General features: G+C 39.7%; 1 protein-coding gene across 5 annotated transcripts in view; it reads left to right on the forward strand.

Annotated features, from left to right (window-relative positions):
* The window catches only part of LOC140476524 (MAX gene-associated protein-like), a 107,771-nt gene that overhangs the window by 16,772 nt on the left and 67,005 nt on the right, over nt 1-23,994 (forward strand). For all 5 annotated transcript variants that reach the window (XM_072569279.1, XM_072569277.1, XM_072569281.1 and 2 more), the window contains exons 3-11: nt 1,632-2,784; nt 11,245-11,311; nt 12,785-12,892; nt 13,128-13,283; nt 14,658-14,777; nt 15,703-16,247; nt 18,219-18,537; nt 19,733-19,968; nt 23,103-23,234. In XM_072569279.1, coding sequence (XP_072425380.1) covers nt 1,632-2,784; nt 11,245-11,311; nt 12,785-12,892; nt 13,128-13,283; nt 14,658-14,777; nt 15,703-16,247; nt 18,219-18,537; nt 19,733-19,968; nt 23,103-23,234 — 2,836 coding nt within the window. The remainder of the gene's footprint in view (nt 1-1,631; nt 2,785-11,244; nt 11,312-12,784; nt 12,893-13,127; nt 13,284-14,657; nt 14,778-15,702; nt 16,248-18,218; nt 18,538-19,732; nt 19,969-23,102; nt 23,235-23,994) is intronic.

The raw sequence follows: 23,994 nt of genomic DNA on the forward strand, positions 1-23,994 counted from the left end.
GAACTGAACACACTATTCCAAGTGTGCTCTAACCAGGGCTCTGCAGCATAACTTCATGGCTGTTAAACTCAATCGGCCTCTGCTAATGAAAGCCAACACACCATATGCTACTTTAACAACCACTTGAAGCTGCTGTGCCATTTATTGAGATCATGGCTGATCTGATAATCCTCAACTCCACTTTTCTGTTTTTGTCCCTTTAATCTTTGATTTCCTTCATGATTAACAATCTCTCACAGCTTTGAATGTACATAATTATCCAGTGTCCAGAGCCCTCTGCTGTTAAAAATTCCATAGATTTGCCACCCTCCGAAAAATCACCTCCTTGTCTTTGTCTTAAATGGGCCATCTCTTAACCTAGGACCTTCTGGTCCTAGACTCCCCCACAAGTGGGGAGTAACTTTTCTGCATCTACCCTCTCAAGTCCCTTGAGAGTCTTTTATGATTAAAGTATCTTCTCATTCATCTAAGTTCACTGAGTGCAGGCCCAATCTACTCAACCTTTCTTCATAAGACAGTCCCTCCATACGCAAGATCAACCAAATGAATCTAATGCAGTATATCTTTCATTAGATAAGTGGACCAAAAATAAATGGTATTCCAACTGTGGTCTGACTAGTGCCTTGTGTAGTTTTAGCAGGACCACAATATTTTTATATTCCCTTCTTTTTGAAATAAAAGCCAACAATTTCATTTACCTTACTTGCTGAACATGTGTGCTAACTCCCCTCCCCACAAAGCCTTTGCAGGCTCCATTCTCCCCCATCCCACCTTATTATGTAATGGCATTACAAATACGCCGTACTGCATAGGACCTTTGTACCAGGAAGTGCCAGTGAAGAGAATGGGATGAGGAATGTCTGGGGCAGGGATGCATAATGAAAGATTGAAAAGCAAGAAATGTTCGAGGGAAAGGTCAGTCTTGTGCAGAAGACAAGTAGGGCAAGGCCAGGCAAGTAAAACTGAGCAAGATCTAATATGACTGCAGCTTCTGAGAGGCTAAATAGGAGAAATTGAGGGTGAGGGAAATGACAGTAACAATACTTAAAGAGAGGTAACAATCAGCGTCCACATATTGCTTGTGAAAATAGTGTGAAAAGGAAGGTAGTGAATAGACTAAGTTGGAGACACCACTGGGTTACTTTAGCTCCATGGCCATTTAGTGACCAAATCTTGAAAATATATTGTGACATGCAATTCTCTGCAGATAATTCCAATAATAATCATTGTACCTTTAAGTAACAAGCTGCACCTGCCAGGTAAGTACTCTGACTTGTGTTTTGAAAATTTGCTCTATCTAGTTTCTCAGGGAAGGAGAAGACAATTGGAAATCGCTTGTAAATAAGATGAGTTAGGCTTTAATGAGATGCTAATGTGTGGAAATAAGCTAGTTGCCGTTCAGTGGTGAAATTCTGAAATTGAGTGGAAAACTGGAAAATTGTTTCTCTATCGTTGAGAATCTAATTTTTTTCATTCTTACTGTATTTTTCCACCTCTCCCATCATTCTTCATATCACTCCAGAACAATTCAACTCTTACTATCATATTATACATTGATATGTGTCAGATTTTTGAGGATATTCTATATTTGATATGAATTTAACTTGCTTTATATTTTCTTTATTCTCCAGCATCTTAAAACAGCTCCCTAATGTGTATTCTACTCATTCATTCGGGATTGCACCATCTGAAGATCAGGAAGAATCTTTCAATATCATTATCAAAGAAGAGCCACCAGAAGATGAGTACTACCATGCAGCAAACAGAGAGAATCTTGATAGTGCTGGGCTGAAATGTAAGAAAGAGGAGGAGAATTGTTTAGATTCTTCCAACCAGAGCACTCCAGCTTCAGGGCAACTGCTTGATGGGGCTAATTGTGATTTAGTGAATAACACTATCGATAAAAATGGTGCCAGTGAAGTGGATGCAAATACTGGGGCTGTGAAACGGCCATTGAATAGCTCTGAAGGGGTAGCTAAAGCCAAGATGCTGCGAATGGAAAGTGGCAAAATGCCCGTTGTTTGCTTGGAGCCATGCACCATTACAAAGAGTACTATAAAAATATCTGACCTGCCACAAAAATTGCTATCTCCTCGTCGGAGAACCAGGGTACCTTTGACTCCTCGTGCTCTCCTCCCTCTAAGTTCAGCAGAAAAACCTTCTCACTCATCCAGTTCTGCTGAAAAATCTAAGCCAGAAAGTGTGGACTCATTGCCAGAGGGCATCAAATACAAAGGGAATGACTCTGATTCTGTGTCTGGAAGGACTAAAAAGAAAAGGAGTACTTCTGCAATGTCACATAGTTCAGTTGCATCTCATACTACACCATCCCAAAAGGCTTCTACTGCAAATTCTGAATTTTGCAACATCAAACACAATGAAAAGACTGCAAATTGTGAGATTTGGAGCCCTGCAGGTAATGTGGATAATTGTATTGAGGATTCACCTATTTGTTCAAAGTCATCACGTTTATCGACTAAGGCCTTCAGTTCAGGTATCTGGAGACCTCCAGACGGCACAGCTGAGAGTATTAAAGAAATGCCTGTACTACACTCCAGCTCCAAGTCTCAGTGTGTATCAAAACAACAACATCTTGCAGTCAGAGCTAATAGACGGAGTCGATCAAAAAGGTTGCAACAGTCTGCAAAAGGTGCCCATCCTGACTCTGCAGCAGCTGTTTCCCTGGATTCCTCTGAACCCTTGGAACAGGAAGAAGTGTTCTGTGATGTCAGTCCAGACCTGGATGACGTAGAGGGGGTTACCTTCGTGTCATACGCATCTCAGGTAAGGGTGTTATCTGTAAATTAAGCATGTATTTCATTAAACAATTTATTCTCGTGGTTAAAATGTTTCATTCCTAGGTATATTGACAAAACAGCTAATAAGTGGACCTTTCAGTATATTTTATGAATACTTAAATATTCACAGTTTACAGTCATTCAAAACTGGTCTCCCTCCTATTGGAAGGATGTTGTGAAACTTGAAAGGGTTCGGAAACGATTTACAAGGATGTGCCAGGGTTGGAGCATTTGAGTTATAAGGAGAGGCTGAATAGGCTGGAACCATTTTCCCTGGAGCATTGGAGGCTCAGAGATGACCTTATAGGCATTTATGAAACCATGAGGGGCATGGACAGGTGAATAGACAAGGTCTTTTCCCTTAGGTGGGGAATGCAGAACTAGAGGGCATAGGATTAGAGTGAAGGGGGATAAATTTTCAAAGGGACCTAAGTGGCCACTTTTTCTCTCACAGGGTAATGTGTGTATGGAATGAGCTGCCAGAGGAAGTGATGGAGACTGGTACAATTACAACATTTAAAAAGCATCTGAATGAGTATATGAATAGGAGGGATTGAGAGGGAAATGAGCCAAGTGCTGGCAAATGGGACTAGTTTCGGTTAGCATATCTGGTCGGCATGGAGGAGTTGGACTGAAGGGTCAGTTTCCATGCTGTACATCTGACTCTGACTATAATGATTATCTTTGGGACACTATAGTTTGGGACTTTTTAGTCATTGTTATCAGAAAGGCTGATCATTAAATAAGTACTGAGAGGGTATGGTGTTGATTCAAATTAACTACACCTAATTAAGGGTGAAATTGATCTACCCAGCAATGTGACAGATTCATATCAAACTAGAAAACTATTTATACAAAGTTTGCAAAGAAAAGTAGGGCAGTGCATGTTGTGACTGTACAGGACTTCGATTAGGTCACTTTTCGAACACTGTTCAATTCTGATCTCCCTGTTCTCGGAACGATTTGCAAAACCTGAAAGGGCTCAGAAAAGATTTACAAGGATGTTGCCAGGGTTGGAGAGTTTGAGCTGCGCGGAAAACCTGAATTGGCTGGGGCTATTTTCCCTGGAGTGTCGGAGGCTGAGGGATGACTTTTTCTAGAGGTTTATAAAATCATGAGGAGCATGGGTAGGATGAGACAAAGTCTTTTACCCCCAGGATAAGGGAGTCCAAAACTAAAGGGCACAGGTTTAAGGTGAGAAGGGAAAGATTTCAGAAATCTGAGGGGGCACCATTTTTCGCAGAGGGTAATGCATGTATGGAATGAGCTGCCAGAGGAGGTGGTGGAGGCTGGTACATTTAGAGTCCTAGAGGTGTACAGCACAGAAACAGACCCTTCAGTCCAACTCGTCCATGCTGACCAGAAATCCGAACCTAATCTAGTCTCATTTGCCAGCACTTGGCCCATATCCTTTTCAATCCTTCCGATTTCAAATACTCATTCACATGCCCAATAAATGCTGTTATTGTATCAGCCTCCGCTACTTCCTCTGGCAGCTCATTCCATACACACACCACCCTCTGTGTGAAAAAGTTGCCCCTTGGGTCCCTTTTATATCGTTCCCCTCTCACCCACCCCAGGGAAAAGACCTTGTCTATTTATCCTATCCATGCCCTTCATGATTTTATAAACCTCTACAAAGTCACTCTTCAGCCTCTGATGCTCCAGGGAAAACAGCCCCAGCCTATTCAGCCTCTCTGTATAGCTCAAACACTCCAGTCCTGGCAACACCTTCTGTAAATCTTTTCTGAACCCTTTCAAGTTGCACAATATCCTTCTGATAGGAAGGAGATCAGAATTGCACGCAATATTCCAAAAGTGGCCTAACCAGTATCCTGTACAGCCGCAACATGACCTTCGAACTCCTATACTCAGTGCTCTGACCAATAAAGGAAAGCATCCCTTTCTTATTTCATAGTTCCACCCAAATAATCTTCCTGGACGTATTCCCAGGATAGTAGTAATACTATCCCTTATCAAAAACTCCACTCCCCCCTCCCTTCTTGATCCCCTTCTAACCTTCCTATAACATTTCTATCCTGGACCATTAAGCTGAAAATGTGTTGCTTATGCCCGAAATGTCGATTCTCCTGCTCCTTGGATGCTGCCTGACCTGCTGCGCTTTTCCAGCAACACATTTTCAGCTCTGATCTCCAGCATCTGCAGTCCTTGCTTTCTCCTGGACCATTAAGCTGCCAGTCCTGTCAATCCCTGAGCCGTGTTTCTGTAATTGCTATGATCTCCCATTCACTTGTTCCTAACAATGCCCTGAGTTCATCTGGCTTCTCTGTTGCAGTAATTTAGCAGTCTTCCCTTTGTCCTCTACTTTGCCCTGCCCTGACTGTTTGACTTACTCCCTTTCCCAACTGTACCAGTCTCAGATTGACCACTTTCCTCAGAATTTCCCTGGATCCCACCTTACTAGTTTAAATCCTCCCAAGCGGCTCTAGCAAATCTCCCTGCTAATTCAGGTGCAATCTATCCTTCTTGTACAGGTCATTTCTACCCCAGAAGAGATTTCAATAATCCAAAAGTGTGAACCCTTCTCTCCTGCACCAGTCCTCAGCCACTGCATTCATCTGTTCTATCCTCCTATTCCTACCCTCACTAGTTTGTAGCACCGGATGTAATCCAGATATTACTACCCTCAAGGGCCACCTTTTTAAATTCCTGCCTAACTTTCTGTATTCTCCCTTTTTCATTCCTATGTTGTTGGTTCCATTGTATATAATGACTTGTTTCTGGTCCCTATCCCCTTGAGAACATTCTGCACCCTCTCTCAGACATCCTTGATCCTGGCACCAGGGAGGCAACACACCATTCTGATTTCTCGTTGCTGGCTGCAGAAACTTGTGTCTGTGCCTCTGACTAGACAGTCCCCTATTACAATCGATTCTCTTGGAACCTGACTTATCCCTCATTACATTAGAGCCTGTCACGGTACCAGAAACTTGGCTGTTCGTGCTACATTCCCCTGAGAGTCCATCACCCCCTACCTTTTCCAAAACAGTATACTTGTTTGAATTGGGGGTAGTCACAGAAGACTCCTGCATTGCCTGCTTACCCCTCCTATCTTGTCTGGCGTTAACCCATCTACCTGACTGTATGCATGGCTTTTCTCCCTCCCTATAACTGCCATCTATGACACCCCCTTAGCTCTTGTAAATTCCTCATTGCCTCGAACCGTCGCTCCAACCGATCCATGCGATCCGATATAATTTGCAACCAAATACACTGCAGACATAATCAACAGTAACATGGAAACACTCCCTAAACTCTCACATCAACAGGAAGAGCATATCACTCTACTAAATGCTATCTTTTGCTTCTTCACAATCTACAGACCCAGAAAATATCACTGTCTTTTTGACCTAAAAACAGTGCTCCAGGCTAACTTAGTACTTATGGTTTATATTTTTTTAAAAAATTAATCAGTAAGAGGGGATTCAGTAAAACATATAGTCAAGAAAGAACCCACTCTGTTCACTACTGTAGACTTGCAGCGAGGTTACATGTTAAAACTATCCACTTATCTGCTCCTGTGCTGTGATTTGCCCCACACAGGTTCCTCCAAGGTCAGCTGTGAATTTTGCTGTTTGTTAATTTTTTCCTAGATGCACTCTGATTTCCAGAGATACATGTACTCAAACAGCAAAGGCAGTAACTGTTGTGTCCGTTAGCAGTGTCTGTTTCTTTCTCTCCCTCCTGACCCATGAGCTCGATGCCTTTGTCTGTCTTTTCTCATTTTAAAAGTGCTGTTGTTTTGACATTTTTCCCCAAAATTCCAGAAGAACGCAACAGCATATAAAACAGTAATTACTGCTCCTGGAATTTGAGGAAATCACCTCCAACACCTAAAATACCTCAAAGGAGCAGCTTTTCCAGCCACAATTTTCCCCGTCCTCCATCTTTGATTACCCAAAATCCTCCGTCTCCTTACAACTTTGTTTCTCAATTTCCTGCTGACTATTAGGGTCTCTATAATACAATCCCAGTAATGTGATCATCCCATTCTTATTTCTCAGTTCCATCCAAATAACTTCCCTGGATGTATTTCCAAGTATATCTCCCCCCCCCCCCCCCCCTCAACAATCTCAGCCAGCTTCACAACTATCGGCTCCCACTGTAATCTAGTCCAGCTTCTCAACACTCCCTTTCATACAAAATCATCTGGATGGGTACATGAATAGGAAGGTTTTAACGGGGTGTGGATCAAATACTGGCAAATGGGGCAAGATTAATGTTGGGGATATCTGGTTGACATGAACGAGTTGGACCAAAGGTCTGTTTCTGCACTGTACATCTCTTATATTGATTTGGTATGAGTCCATATTTCACTTGGATCAATTTAACACCTTGTAATCCACAATATGGTTGTTCCGTTTTATTGTTTCTAACAGATTACTATGCACAAACCTATCTTAAATTGAGCTGAATGCATTTGAAGATAAGTTTTTAGATAAATATCAATGAGATAGCTCACTGATATTCCAAATTCTTCTTAAGCTCTAGATTTCATCTGTTTCCTACCGTTCTCATACTATTATTTTTGGGTTCCTTTTGGTGCTGTTGTGTTTAACTTTCTCATGTTCCAATCTGAACATTAAGTTAGGCCGCTGAGGCCTGATCATCTCAGTAAGATTGTGGCTGATCTGATTGCTTCACAGTCCTGCTTGGCTCCCACCTCCCCCAATAACCCTTTACTCCCTTGCTTATCAAGAATCTATCTGCTTTAATATAATGCAAACTCTTCTATTGTCATTTGAGGAAGAAAGTTGTGACCCTCTGAGGGAAAACATTATCTCCTCCAGTCTGAAAAACAACCCTCCACCACCACCCTCTGTCTTCTACCTTTGAGCCAGTTCTGTATCCAAATGGCTAGTTCTCCCTGTATTCCGTGAGATCTAACCTTGCTAATCAGTCTCCCATGGGGAACCTTGTCGAATGCCTTACTGAAATCCATATAGATCACATCTACTGCTCTGCCCTCATCAATCTTCTTTGTTACATCATCAAAAAACTCAATCAAGTTTGAGAGACATGATTTCTCACGCACAAAGCTATGTTGACTATCCCGAATCAGTCCTTGCCTTTCCAAATACATGTACATCCTGTCCCTCAGGATTCCCTTCAACAACTTGCCCACCACCGAGGTCAGGCTCACTGGTCTATAGTTCCCTGGCTTGCCTTTACCACCCTTCTTAAACAGCGGCACCACATTAGCCAACCTCCAGTCTTCCGGCACTTCACCTGTGACTATCAATGATACAAATATCTCAGTAAGAGGCCCAGCAATCACTTCTCTAGCTTCCCACAGAGTTCTAGGGTACACCTGATCAGGTCCTGGGGATTTATCCACCTTTTAACCGTTTCAAGACATCCAGCACTTCCTCCTCTGTAATCTGGACATTTTGCAAGATGTCACCATCTATATCCCTACAGTCTATATACGGATTAGATCATAATCATTAGCCATTATTATTGCCTGTTCAGCAGTTGCAACCTTTCAGTCTTTAACATGAGTTCTTAATACAGTTTTTAAAATTCCTCTGAGGATAGTGTCTCTAAGAGCTTAATATGTATTTCTTTATAAAGCTTTTATTCATCTAACCCTTTCAAATTCAATATAGGATTGATCAGGCTGGTTTCGTAAACTCCAGAACCTTTGCCTAAATGTCTCCACTAATTTCTCTGAAGTAAATTTAATCGTCTTCACTGAGAAACCACTTCTGACAGTGAAGCTTTTTTTTTGTGCTATATGGTCAAATTACTCACATAAGCAATGCCCAGTCTTTTTCTACCGCATCTACTTCAATACCTGCCGTCTTCTGTTCAACTGTTCTATTTTAAGGTAATATTCACGCATCTTTGCTTTGTCTTTCTCTTGCACTTTTAATTCTAGTATTCTCAATTGATTAGTTTACATCAGATTAGATTACTTAGTGTGAAAACAGGCCCTTCAGCCCAACAAGTCCACACCGACCCTCCGAAGAGCAACCCACCCAGACCCATTCCCCTACGTTTACTTCTTCACCTAACACTGCGGGCATTTTGCATGGCCAATTCACCTAACCTGCACATCTTTAGACTGTGGGAGGAAACCGGAGGAAACCCACGCAGACACTGGGAGAATGTGCAAGCTCCACACAGTTGCCTGAGGCAGGAATTGAACCCGGGTCTCTGGCGCTGTGAGGCAGCAGTGCTAACCACTGTGCCACCGTGCCACCCTGTTCTCTTCTTTCCATCTCTTGTTCCTTATTTTTTTCTTGCCATCTATAGTTTCTTCTTTCCTCCTGCTCAAACTGCTTCAGCTGTAACTGAATGCCACTTGATTCTGACAACATACTAACTGAAGTACTTCACCTCTTTTGTTTTTCCTCTAAAACCAAGTAACATGCTAGTACCTCAATTATCTCTACATTTTAGCTCTGTCAAGCAGTGCTACCTCTAGTTTGCCTGCCAGTCAACCAAGCTTGGTTTTGAAATTTCCTTTAAGACTGCCAGCAAAAATCCTTTGCTTTTTCCAGTGTCATACCTTCAATATTATATAGATCCCTGGTGCTTTCTTTCATCTGTATTACTGAGCAATACTACACCCAAATCTTCATTGCTTCTGCTTCCAATCCAATCTCAGATGCTTCCACTGGTTGGTTAAAAAGACACAAGAGGCAGGTTTCCTTACAGAAAAGTCTCTTTGACTCGTCAGTTAAAAATCACACCTTATAGCAACTATTGCAGGAAAGAAACTTAATTTTTCAGGTTTACAGTGAATTTTGATTGCAGGGAACAGAGACTGCTCCTGAGCTGGGAAAGGACTGAACATTGCTCACTCTCTCTCCTTCTCTGTATCGTGTTCACAACTCCAAGCTGTTCAGTTACTTGAGAACCAATCCCACTCTGACTGCCAATTGTCTGCAACTCAATTTTAATTACTATGTTGTTCAAATATTTGTTTCTGATACTTGTCATGGATGTCAGGTTACTTGCTTTCAAAACTGCTGCCGCTTTATAAAACACTAATTTTTAAAACTCATCCTCCAGTTTTTAAAAACACAAAATAAAAAGATATGTTCCTTGCAAAAGATAGCAACCATACCTTTACTTTCTTTTACCTGTCATTATATAAATTTTGAAAAGTTAAGGGTCCAGCACTGATCATTGTGGCATACCTCCCATTACATTTTGCCACCTGTCAAAAACCCATTTCTGCCTGGTATATTCCCTGCTAGCTAACCAATTTTCTATTTTGGTGTGAGACCTCTGCGACAGTGACAGAAAGCTGTCTGGAAGTGTAACCAATGCACCCAGCATCTTAGTGCGTATGCTGTTCACGTTCTCCTATATGTCATCTCTAATCCTAACCCAAAAGAGGTACTTACCTGAGTCCTGCTCAGCAAAACCCATTTATGTGCTCGTCACAACAATTACTTGGCTGCTAACTGAGCTCTTGGTTAGCCAGGAGTGGATGAGATGGGGAGTACTGCTAGCAGCTTTTGGCCCCACAGTTTAATCCGGTAAATGAGTGCTAACTTTCCATGGTGCCTTCTTCCACCTCGGTCAATGCAGGCAGTCCATGCATTGTGACCCCCTTACCCAAGAAAGTAGTGTGCATCAGTTTGTAGGCTAGTCAGTTTTATTGATAATGTTTGAGGGATAAATGTTGATCACATCACCAAAGAGAAATGGCTTGCTGTTACTCGGATGCTCAGTCAAGATTAGAGTGGTGCTGGAAAAGCACAGCAGGTCAGACAGCATCAGAAGAGCAGGAAAATCGACATTAAGGGTGGGAGCCCTTCATCAGCAACTATTTCTTCACGTTTTGTTTAGTATTGCAGAGGTTCCTTCTGACTTCTGAGGTGAAAAGATCCTATAGGAGAATAGGAAATGTTTTGCGGCCAGTGTTTACAATTCAAGCAACATAACATTTTCAAAAAATCTTAACTAATCATTATAATTTATTTTTGTTGGAACTTGCTACGTATAAATTGGCTGTTGTGTTTCTGATATTGCAGCAATAATTATACTTAAGTACTTCAGTTGTAAAGCACTTTTGGACTTCGTGAGATTGTGAAAGAGTGTATAAATGCTTTTTAAAACAAAACAATTTTGTCTTTCCCTTTTTCACTTTGTTTCTCAAAACGTGGACCATTATAATAATAATGCCAATTTGTATAGGAGGTAGGTTGAGTAGCAGTGGGAACTGAGTGATGATTTAGTAGGAGGAAATAAGGGAACTTGACTGTGGGGCATTTGCTTCAGACATTGGCATTCAGAGCTCAAACAAACTATTGGATTAGGATTATGTAAGGAGTGGTTCACTTACAGCTGTTTATTTTGCATCAAATCCACATTTTTGAATTTCTTGATTTTTAAACAAGGCTAAAATAGTTATGTTTGTGTTTACTTCTGAATTGTTTGTTATGCTTTCATTTAAATATTTTTTCAGGATGCCTTGCAGTCCCACCTGGTTGAGCAGGTACCAGAGAACTCGAGTGATCTCATCCATCAGACAGGTATGAACCATAAAAATTCTCCGTTTTGTTGTGTGCAGAGCAATGATGCTGGTAGCCAGATTAACCTGAGTTAATTAATCTGGAGTTCAATAAGTTTCTCTCATTGCTATTTCTTCAAGTTTTATTTTACCAGAACCTTGCTGTTGCTTCTGATGAGAGCTACGTTACAGTTCTAAATTCAGTAATAGAAATGAGCAAAATCGACATGAAAGTTTCCAATTAACTGAATGCATGTTCTAGAAGAAAACAAACTAAAATTACTGGAGAAACGAAGCTGGTCTGGCGGCACCTGTGGAGAGCATGCAAAGTCAATGTTTCAGGTGTCAAGTCCCTTCATCAGAACGAGTAGCAGCAAATAAAAGGTGGTATGTAAGCTAAACACAGGGTCTAGGTGTAAAGGAGTACATGACAGTGAAGATGAAGCCCAGAGAAAGGAACAGGCAAACAAAGAGTTGGGTACTGGTATGCCAGGGATGGAGAAAATCTGACAGTGGAGATCATAAGTGGGTGAGAATGGGTTGGCTAACAGAGTGACAATGAAAGTAATGATGGTAGACAAGAAGAAAGATTAGAATAGAAATTGAATTGGAGAGAGGAGCAGAACTTCAAGGTAGGCATACCTGGAAGAGATGTGACAGTGAGTTAAACACTAAAATAAAGGCAAGAGCTGTAGATGCTGGAAATCTGAAACAAAACCAGAAATTGCTGGAGAAACATTAACACTGCTTTATCTGAATTTATCCATCAATTTCTGCTTTTGTTTCAATGTTCCAGGAGACAGCACAGAGTTTGTGATGTTGCGAAAGCTGTTTTTTTTTCGCTACAATTAATAAAGGCTTTCAGTGCCCTATACATGGCAATAGTATACGGTGTGATTCTTTCCTCAAAGATAGATAAATGGGAGCAAAATGACAACATGGGATAGGAATGGCCATTTAGTTCATTAGTCAGATTTGTTCTTATGATCGCATAATCATAGTTTTTACCCTTCATGAATATTCTGTGAAAATGCATTGTGAACTTCTGTTGAGCTACTTCTGTGTTACAATGGTAAATGAAACTGGTCAGTAAAATACATGTCTAACTTTTGGATTCTGCATGAAACATCAGACTAATTTGGCTTCTTTATAAAACACTTTCAAGGTTGAATTCACACAGCATTTAATTATCTAACTATATTTGTCCCTATAATCTTTACAAACCAATTGTTCAAATAGCTCTCTTTGTAAGCATGGTATCTAGTAGGATGTTGATATTCCAGTTTAGAGTCAAATTTCGCATATTAACTTGGAGTATGGAGAGATTCCTTCATATGTGAAGTTTTGTTGAGTACTCTGTTTGGCAGTGTGTGGGTTGATTGACTTTAATGGGGAAGTCAAATTTGAGATTTAAGTCCAATCTATTTTGATTCTTTTTCCTGTTTGTACTCCCTATGCTTTTTTGAAAATGTGATGTTACTTTTCATTCTTGCAGTTCCCCAACAAAGTGCTGAGGAGAAAATTGAAAGACTGGAAGAGAAGCTAATTGAAGACTTAACTCATTTTGACTCCAGAGTCATTATGCACCCATCACTTAAAACAGGTGACTGTGATTGATATGACAAAGCATGAAAGCCAATCTGCTTGTCATCAGAGATTGTAAAGTAGATGTTTAGAAGTGATTTGAGATGTATCTAGTCGGCTTGATTTCCAGTATGATTTGATCGATTTCATGTGATCACTTATATGTTGCACCTTTAAATTCGATGAAAAATAAACGTTTTGGTTTGTTTTGTAAGGCTTTAGGTCTGATTTAAATGAATGTGTTCTTCCTATAGCTGGTGTTAAGCCAAGTTCCCTGATGTCAAAGGTCAGCCTAAACTTGAAGCATTTGGGAATTGTATTACTTCCTCCACCAGCAGGATTTGTTAAACCTGGATGCCGAGATGCCTTAGAATGCTCACCCTCCACACAAACTGACCAGAGACCTCCAGGTGAGCAAGCAGCCAATTTAGTGAAGCATGATCGGTCCTGTACTAAATAAAAATGTTTGATACCATTCATTGATTGGGCCCACATTCTGTTCTTCCCTCATCCGTATCAGTATTGACTTTTAGTCATTGGGATTGGACTGAACTGTTTCTGTCAGTGTCTATGAAGATTTGAATTAATTTTTTCTAAAGATTTTAATTTAAAATTCAGAGACCAAGACTGAATTCAAACTGTCAGTTTAAATATTGAAGCACTGATTAGTCGACCAGAGCATTTTTAAAAATTGATGTTCGAACTTAGAATGTAATTAACCACTTAATATTTGTTCAAGCTTAATAATTAAGTGGATTTCACAGTTTTGTGACAAAGCAAATAATGGTATTTGTGAGATATGAATAAAATTAGATAATATGTCTCCATTTAAATCAGATGGCTTTATTTTTCAATGAAAGCACTGCAACTAAATTGGAAAGGAGCTATGCTAGTATTGACGTTTCCTGATAACTGAAATCGTTCTGCTCACAACACTCTTATTACGCGTTGAGGATGTATCAAACTGAGACCATGAAATTTGGAGGGCTGTAGTTAAAGGGTGAAGCTCATGTTGGGTATTTGAGTCACACTGTTAGATGTTTAAGGCCTGCTTACCTGTTCTGTATAGATATATAAATCTAACCACAACTATGCTTAATATTTTTCATAATAGAAATCTTAAACACTATAATTCCCTATTTTTGTTCTGGTTAAGTTTCTTCTTTTTCCAAAAACAATTTATCATTGGCCTCCATCCCTACCTGTCAGTTTGGCATGCCATTCCATAGTGCAGTATGAGATGTTATGAAAGCTGTGTTTTCTAACATGTAATAAAGCCTGTCAGTACCCTACATGTGGCAACAATGTAAGATGTGACTCATTTTTCAAAGATGCATAAATTGGAACAGAAGGACAACATGAGATAAGAACGGCTATTTAGTATAACAAGTTGTGGGATAGCTGTTCACCCTCAGTCCATTCGAGCAGTTTGGTGTTTGAGAGTTGATTCAGCCTTAGATTAACCTTTTCATATCTTCACCCTGTTCAGAACTTTTTTTTAAAAAAAGGCACAACGGTATACATTATTCTTCCCTTTTCCACTTTTGTAAGCAGAATGTATTTTTCTGGAAGATACTTTTTTTTTCAGACTAACTGTAAATCAGGATTCTTAAAGTAACCAGAAATGTGATCAGAAATGAGGCTTGATTAATCTTTACTTCTCTTTGCTCTCAATTTAAATTTGTACAGTAACAATAGCCACCAATTTTAGATGAGAATTTTTGTTTTGTGCAGTTACTGACATCTCCTTTTAACATGTGTTTTTCTTAATAAACATTCAACAGAAGAAGAAATTCCATTTATTTCCAGAACAGGAAAAACAAATGATTTTACAAAACTGAAGGGTTGGAAACAAAAACTTGCACAGCAGACTGGGGCATCTGTTTCCAAACAGACTGAAGCAAGTAAGTTCTTCAAATTGGTGCGCTCTTGTGACTGAAAACGTTCATGGGGCTAATTTTCAACTGGCAACCAACTGGATTGATTGCCACCTGATTTTTTTTTTCCCTTTTTCACTCTGTTGAAATTAGTTTACCAAAAATTAACACGAGTTTGTGAGGGGCAAACCATTTGTTTGAAGTACATTTTGCACCCAGACAACAAAATTGAAAGCCATCCCAACATCATTCTTCCAACCCCACTTCAAAGAACAGAAGCTGCTGCTATCACCTGACCTCCCCAATTCCCATCCCATCATGAATTAGCTAAATTTCTCCCATGCTTGATAGCCTGCACGTTTTTTTCTATTCTGCAACCTGACACCCCAGTTGCTTTTATCCTTACTTAGATGTTTAGTCATTGCAGTACTTGACCAGGCCATCTGTTACTCATCTACAGTGAGCTGCTTGTTGTTCTTTGGGATCTGGTGACTCCATCAAATGAGGTGCAATATAAGGGAGGGGGAGGGTGGGGCCTCAAGCCTTCACCTGTCAGGTGCTGGGATAGATCCAGGTAGCAAATGTATTTCACTATATGGACATTAACAGATGGATTTGATATCAAGGAAGAAATTCAATGTTTAACCTGGTCTTTTTCTTTTAGCAGATCATGTCAATACATCTCTTGAGCAAAGTGCCTGCAGATATGTGACAGCAAGTCACGCTACTTATTGTTTTTTAATTCATTTAAATTTTGCCATGCAAAAGTCAAAGCTAGCTTTCCCAAAGCAACTCAATTCAGATTGTGGCCGGAGGTATATTACAGAATTGCATACCAGCCATCGGGCTTGTGGGGAGAAGGGGGAACTATGCTGCTTCCATCAATGAAAATTTCTTTGAACTCAAAAACAGTAATAAGTGAACTGATTCTTTGTTTTGGTGTTTGTCCCAGCTTCCAGTTTGGAAAACACTGTGAAAAATCGTTCTGCCTTCTTAAGTGATAAACTGGATGAATACCTGGAAAATGAAGAGAAAGTCATCAAACAGCGAGCTGATCTATGCATAAACAAAGTATCAAAAGTTGTTTATCAGATGCCCACTAAAAGTTCAAGTTACGTCCGAACATTGGATAGCGTACTAAAACACCGGGCGTCTGAAGCCACCCCTGGACAGTCTCACTCATCTAGTCAAGCTGTCGTTTCCTCACAGCCTACTTCAGTTAACTCTGTTTCCAAAGCCTGCGAACGGAGTGGAAAAGTAATGCGATCTAACGCAGCCAGCAAAGAGCAGAAGTCTTCAAGCAGTACAAAATCAACACCAAAAACAGCCAGCCCACCTACTAAAGCATGTTCTACACGCATGAAACCTCTGGGGCTGTCCAAAAAGCAGAAGAAGTTGATGGATCTGGAGAATAGTGCCCTTTGGGATGGGAAGTCAAGGACTTACATTACTGAAGAACGAGCAGAGGCATCTCTCTTAACTCTACTCACTGCACAGGTACCAGCTCTGATTTATATTAAAGGAAAGAAACTGGTGAAATATGTTGACAAGGGACTAAAAGAATTCAAAACTTGCTGAGATTGACCTTACATTTTTAATTAGAAATTGCAGTGTACCTATAATGAATGCTGATAAAGTTGAGTGCATTGGAACAAAAGCAGACAATATCTTAATTCACTTTCAAGTGCTAACAAGTTAAAAGTGTGATTTTGTTGAAACAAACCACCTTCTACTACGCTTTATCAGTATCTTGATTATAGATTGTTAATAATGTCTGTACTTATTTTCACAGTAGTTCAACCTGAACATACCAAAGCTTAGACCTCCTGAGCAAGGTGAAATTATGTTGCCTTTGAAAGGTTACTGTTTCCCACAGGGTACTTGCAAGTATGTACTTGCAAGTTTCACAGCCTTGTTAAGTTCAGTACTGTAATTCCTTCAGACTCCAATTCCTCTGAAGGCATCATCAAGAAGAACATTTATTAAATTTTAATTTTCTGTCTTTCTCAACATCCAAACCTTGATTTTTTGCTGATTTTGGATAGCCTGGGAACCTGTTTAAGATTAGTGGCAGGTCCTAATTCCAGGGTTCATGGAATCCTATTCTCGGGGTTTTTAACTTCAAAAGTCCCTTTTAAGTGCAGGCTGATTTCCTGCCAACCTGCATAGCTGCATTGTGGGGTTAGTGTCCTTAGCCTCCTCAGTTCTCTTGGAGTTGGGCCAACCTTTGATGATTGATGGCATTTCACAGATGTCATGAACCATAGTCTGTTTGAGGGAGTCTTTTTAAAGGTGCATTCAAAAGATGTTCCTCATGCCCCTGTGTCCACTGGATGCCTAGACTGTTCACCAAGTTTCATTATACATTGGCTCAGAGCCGAAAGTCTGTTGAGAAAGATGAACCCAAAGTTAAACAGTTTCTCTTCTGTCAATTGCACTGTTTATTTACTCCAGATAAAGGTTTGAAGTACTTGAAGTTTTTCCATTCATACTGTCTGGATGATTGAGCATTTTATTGGCATGTAGCAAAAGAAGATCTTTTAATGAAAGTCAAAAATTTTGACTTCGGTAGTTCATTACTGTGGGTTCATTATTGTGGTACAATGTGTTGTGGGTTAGTAGACATGGATGTTCCATAGCAATGCATGAGAGACTATGGGGAAGTAGATGGAGGGGCTTAGGTTCATGTGGGGGAGTAGAGTTTGTTGGGGTAGGCATCAGCTGGCATGGATAAGGCATAGGAAATGTATGAGGTCCAGAATTCCACAGCTCTGAAGCAAGCTATTTACATTACCCATTGCAACACCTAACAAGCCCTGTAAATGCCTACAACCTTTTACCCAGATTGGCTGACTAGTTTCCTATTTGCCTCCCCTTGCTCAAGCAATAAAAAGTTAATCTCTGGAACCATTTCCTTCTGAAGCAGGTGTGCAATGCTGGGTATTTCCTTACACACACTACACACTTCAAAGGTGAAAATCCAGACCCAGCGTCTTGTAGTTTTCTGCTTTCTGGTCATGTTATGCTTTCCAATTATTAATCTTGCAAGTTATATCTGCACAAGCCAGTCTGTTATATTCCAATTGCCACTGCTATTGATTTTCTTTTCTCCACTGACCAACTAACTATTGAGGTGAACATTGTAGAAAGTGGATGCCACTTAATATATTTTAATTGAAAGTCAGGTTGGGAACTTGTGCACGCTGTTTGAAGGGTATGGGGATTGTGGGCCTAGCACGAGAAGCAGTGAAGCAGAAGACAGCACTAATATTTGCTTTTGCTGAACTAATATTTCAAGGCAGACAAAACATGTAACTCTCTTAAACAGATTGCTTTCCTCTCTGTAAGGAGTTTGGCAACATTCTTCTATGTTGGATTTTATACTTGTCTAAGTTAAGGTGAACGGTGTAAGATGTATGACTAACACAGTTGAGCATAAAAATGCATATTTCTCTCATCATCTCTTAGGGAAAGCTTCAAACTAGAAAACACAGAGTGATACCTAAGCGGGCACCAATGTGTAAGAATGAGTTCTGCCGCTTAGGCTGTATCTGTTCTAGCCTGTCACAGATGAAAGAACCGCCCACGCATTGCCGCAAGCCAGAATGCATGTTCAATTGTAAGTGTCCAAAACGTGAGATGTTGGTGCTGAAGACTTTTGGGAGACGCAGGAGGCAGCTGAGCAAGGCTCTGCGGGAAGATCTGATATTCTACGATGCACTAGCAGATGATGATGAATGGAAACCAAGAACCAGAAAGAGGAAAAAGAAAAAAGTAGTTGAATATGGTTAGTGCATTCTGTAGTGATTTAGGATGAAGTTTGGTAACTTTATAGAAGTTAAAAGACTGGTTTACAAACTGCATCCCGTTTGGTGGAAAAGTAACTAAATTTCTAAATTAACATAGTTCGTGGAGCAGGACGTCTTAGAAATGTGCACAGTGTAGACGACCAACCTCGTGAAGAACAAAAGGATCATAATTTGTTGAAGGAACTCCTGGGCCAGATTTAACCCTTAGTCCAGATTTGAGTGTTGGATTCAATTTCTGTCCTGGCAGAGGTCAGGTTATACTCACCATCAGTCATCTATCTCTAATGATAGTCTAGCACTGTCGTCCTCTGGGACTGTGGTGACCGTGATGTACTGCTGATCTAGTTCCTCACATCAGTGAGGTACTGAAATGTACATTGCTGGAAGTGCGTTCTTTTCAGATGTTAAACTGATACCTCATCTTCCCTTTTCTAATGATGGAAGTGAGCATTAAAGATTTCCTGACATAATTTGAGGAAGAGCAGAGAGTTCCTCCAGTACCCTGTGAGAGCCTCCATGCCTGGCAGAGACTGAGATTGTTATAGATGTTCTTCCTTTCTACATTTTCCTTACATTAATTGTATTGGGTGGTATCCTGGCTCACGTTTTCTTAACACTGACTAAACTTGTTAGTTAACTGCTGCTGGTCAAAACAAATGTTAGTCATAGCACTATAATGTGCATTATAAATAATAGCATTACTTTTGATTTCAACTGTAATAAGATAATTTGTTAAATAATAGTTATTTCAGTTAGAGTTTTAAGCACAAGATGCTAAATCAACCTTTTGAAGGTGATAGTGTTTAAATTACATAATAGGTTTGTCTTCGCAAATGGAAGGAAATATAATGAAACAATTACCTCAAAGCCATATATGTTATACTTAATAAATAAAAAGATTTCAAGTTTTTTTAAATGCAAAAATCTGCAAATATTTTAGGGTTTGGGACGGATACAACAGGGGAATCGAGACGAACACAAAATAGCAGACTAAGATCATAGAATCTATGTATTCTTTTGTAACGTTGGTGTGATGTCAGTCTGCTGGTGTATTGAAGGTATAATTTTTAACAGACATTATAATTCCTGTAGCGTCAAAATCTCTATCAGTACCTCAACCAGTAAGGTAGAATGGGAGAAATACTGTCTTTAATTTTTGTTTTCTTTTCCAAGCTGCAATTCCTGAACCAGAGAAACCTGTGCGACCATATCCTCTATGGATTCGGCAGGAGGGCGAGGTGGATCCTGAGCCAGTCTACACTGCACCTCACCCAAAATCCTTTCATAGCAGCAAATTCCTTCCATCACCCCAACCACCATCTCCACTAAGTCAAGATGGACATGACTCTATTAAAGCTGATGTTAGTTCGGTGTTGTCGACTCCTGCTAGTTCACCGAAGCCCTCTGAGGTGAGCAGATGAAATTCATGTAAGGTCCTCCAGAAGTGTGCATTCAGAAGTATCATTATTGTTTGGTAATATGTTGTGTTCTTTAAAATTTCTGCATTCATTCATATTGTGCTTTTCTTAGAATATTTGCATGTCCCTTTTGTGAACAGGATACACCACAAAGGCATGTAGTTTAATTTTCACTATTATTTGTGAATGCTGGGCCAGTTCAGTTCTCAATGTGAATAATACAAATGTGTGGTCAGTATCAGGGACAAATACCCACCCATAGGGCAAAAGGAGGAGAGGGAATAAACACCACTATCACAAGAGGCAAAAGTGCAAGGGAAACTACTGGGCTTATGACTGATGAGTTGCCTGGACCTGGTTTTAATTTATCCTAGGATATTAAAAGACGTAGCTACAGAGGTAGTGAATATGATGGTCGTAATTCCGCAAAGATCCTTAAATTCTGGAAAAATCTTGGATTGGAAAGGTGCCAGTGTAATACCTTTTATTTTGAAAAGGAAGGAGACAAAAGCAGGTTAGCATAATGTCTGTTGTTGGGAAAATGTTAGTGTCTGTTATAAAGGATGTAATTGTACAGCATTTAGAAATTAAAAATTAAGCAAACAGCGTCAGCAGCCTTATAAAGAGGAATCAGTCCTGACACATTTACTAGAATTCTTTAAGGAGGTAATGAGCAAGATAGATAATGGGGATTGAATGGATGTAATATATTTGTACATTCAGAAGGCATTTAATTAGGTACCACACTTTAGTAAGAGCCCATGGTGTTGCAGGTATTGTATTAGCATGGAAAAAGGGTTGGCTAACTAACAGACAGAATTGGGATGAAGAGGACATTTTCAGCATGGCAACCTAATGCTAATGGATACATATAGGAATCAGTGCTTGGGCTGCAATTATTACAATACATGTTAATGCCTTGGATGAACGCAGTGTTCTAAAGGCAAGTGTTATGTATGACAACCTTAAGTGAGAAGGCAAATGGTGAGCATGACGCAAGGAGTCTGCAGTGGGATAGACAGGTTAAGCTAGTGGGCAGATCTTTGCAGATGGACGATAATGTGAGAAAGTATGAGGATGTGCACTTTAGCTAGTAAAACATTGATCTCTTTTGTTATCTAAATTGCCGAAGGCTGCGGATCCTACAGAACAGGAATTTAGGAGTCTTTGGGCATAAATCTCAAGCTAACCGCCATTTTCAGTAGTGAAGTCAAAGTGTGAAAATAGGGGCGAGTATAAAAGTGGAGGGGAGGGGTCCTCTAAAGCTATACAAGGCTGGGATACTGTAAACAGTTTTGGGCTCCTTTTCTTAAGGAAAGATGCAATAGCATTTGAGGCACCCCAGTGAAGGTTCACCAGGCTGAAACTGTGTATGAAAGGTCTTCTGGAGAGAGATTGAGTAGGTTTGACCTTTTCTCGCTGGAATTTAGAAGAATGAGAGGCAGTTTCATTTAAACATAGAAGATTCTTAGGGAACAGGTCAGGTTAGATACGGAAAGATTGTCCTCCCTTGTGGGCTGGTCTAGGACCTGAGGGCATAATCCTGATTGTCAGCTCACCAATTTAAGGCAGAGATGATGAGAAATTTATTCCCTGAGGGTTGTGAATTTGTGAAATTCTTTGCAGAGAGCTGTAGAAGTTCGGTTGTTAAATATATTCAAGATTAAGCAAGACAGATTTTGATTCAGTAAGCTTCAGTTCCTATGTCTTATGGTCTTAGTTCAGATACTTTTCAGAAGTTGGAGCCAAAGGTAGACCTGTTGGCCCCCTGGATAATCATAACTCCTTGTGTGTAGGTAGATAGATACAATTCAGGAGGCTGATGTCCTTTCCTTTTGCTAGGCATAGAGTTTTGTTTTTGTTGTCTTAACATTTTTCGCATCCACTTGATTGTTTGAGGATAGAAACAGATTTGGGAAAGATTTAATTAACACAATAAACACAATATTCCACTGCAAACTGAACTAAACGTGGTGGTTCCTTTAAATGTGAAGAGAGGGAATCTTTTCTCAGTTGGGGTGAAGCTGCAGTCACATTTGGACTCACACCTTCAGTCGTGGTTGATTATGTAGTTGTTGAGAAATGGCTATCATTTGATGCAGTTAATAACTCCATTTCTTTCCAACCTGTATCCACAGCTGACACAAAACGAATTTTTAAAAGTCTGGCTAGTTTTCTAGGATTTGGTTCTCCAGTGATATTGCACATCTTTTTGTTTAAAGACAAAATATTCTAATCACATTCAAGTTTCATTTTTTTAGTGCTTCTCTACATTTAGTTATACCTGCCACCTTGTCTGTCCAATTTTCAATGATATTGGTGATGTGTTTTAAATGTTATCATTTTACCTTTCTTATCTACTGCATTAATTAGCTTTGTATCATGTAATAATATAGCTATTATATTGACTCTGACTACAAATATAAATGAAGATGCAAAATGGTTCTCTCAATGACCCTACTGGTTACCTTCTCCTAGGCTGATGACGACTGTCCTATAGTGCAAGCCTGTCAACTGTATTTGCAAACAATTGCATACCCATAATAAAATGTTTCCATGAATTAAAACTTTCTTATTGTCAGTACAAGCTTTTTCATAGGATCATTGTTGAAGGCCTTTCTGAAATCCAAGTGTAGTAAATACACAAATGTATTCTGTTGCAAAGATGAGCAGAAAATCAGATTGGATAATTAACCTGTAAATCATATTGGCTACCCAATTAGATGGTTCAGTGGGTTCTTCCTGCAAACACTCTTGTTTGGTGAGTGAGAGAGTTTACATTGGCTCAACTTAGCTCTGAGAGCCTCTTCATTGTTGAAGCAATCTTTCCTAACCTGTTGTTTATTCCTTTGAAGGTCAAAACAGTATTTCTGTTTAAAGGTAAAAACTGCAAAATTATTCCAGCAATATGTTGAATAACAAACAATTGAATTGCATTTTGTAATTCTATGTAGAATGTACCTGACATATAGATTGTCTTCCAGTTAATCAGAGATATGTACATGTTATTTTAAAGCCTTGCAATACTCTAATATTAACATAGGCGAAACAATTATTTTGCTATTGTCTAGGTAAGCTTTCTTTTAATTTTCTGCTTTTTAAAATTATTTTTATGCTTGCTTAAGGCTGATGAGAAAGGCCCAGTGTATTGGTATTTTGAAAGTATGATGACCTGTGCACGTGTTTGTGTCTTCGAACGCAAAAAAGTTGAAAGATCAATAATCTGCACCTGCAATTCAGAGCACAGTTGTGGACAGGTAAACTTGTACTTTTGCACTAGCATCAATTAGGTATTTTTAAATGCACATGAAGTAATGACCAGAGAGTTGAAGAGCTGACACTTTACTTCCTATTGTGTGTACAAGTTGCACTCCAGGGAATTGAGTGTACAACTTAGGTTGATGCTCACATGTACAACTAAGTACCTTCAGATGAGACGTAAAAACAAGCCTTGTCTAATGGATGTAAATTGCACTTTGCTAAGATAACCAGCAGAGTGCAACCTGAGTCCTGGTTAATATTTATCCCTCAAGTAGCATTGTAAGAACTGATTATTTGGTCATTGACATCACTTTTTGTTGGGTTTGCTTTTGGAAAACTGTCTGGATTCCTACCATGTCAAAATGGCTATATGTCAGTTCACTTAATTGATTTGTGGTGTACCTTTGGATGTCGGAGACTGACAGGCCCTATATCAATTGGAAAACCCCTCATTCTTGGTATAGACGAGGAAATCTTAGTGATGCTGGGGAATGCCTTGTATTTAGATCAAGTACAAGTGAGAGAGTGTGATGTTGAAATGTTTAACCTTCACAAACCTGTAAAGTTGTTACAACAGCATCAGTTTTCTGCCCTTCAATGGATAGAAATAATGTTTCAATGATATCTGATTTCATCTTTTTAACAAAAACTTATCAGTTAATTTTGTTTTTGTCAAATTAATTGAGTCGATTTATTTTATGTCTCCTTCGAGACTTTTTGGTTCCTGGGTGGTCCAAATGGAGAAGCAACCCAGTG

This window comes from Chiloscyllium punctatum, chromosome 4 (genome assembly GCF_047496795.1).
Source record: "Chiloscyllium punctatum isolate Juve2018m chromosome 4, sChiPun1.3, whole genome shotgun sequence".
Classification (NCBI taxonomy): domain Eukaryota; kingdom Metazoa; phylum Chordata; class Chondrichthyes; order Orectolobiformes; family Hemiscylliidae; genus Chiloscyllium; species Chiloscyllium punctatum.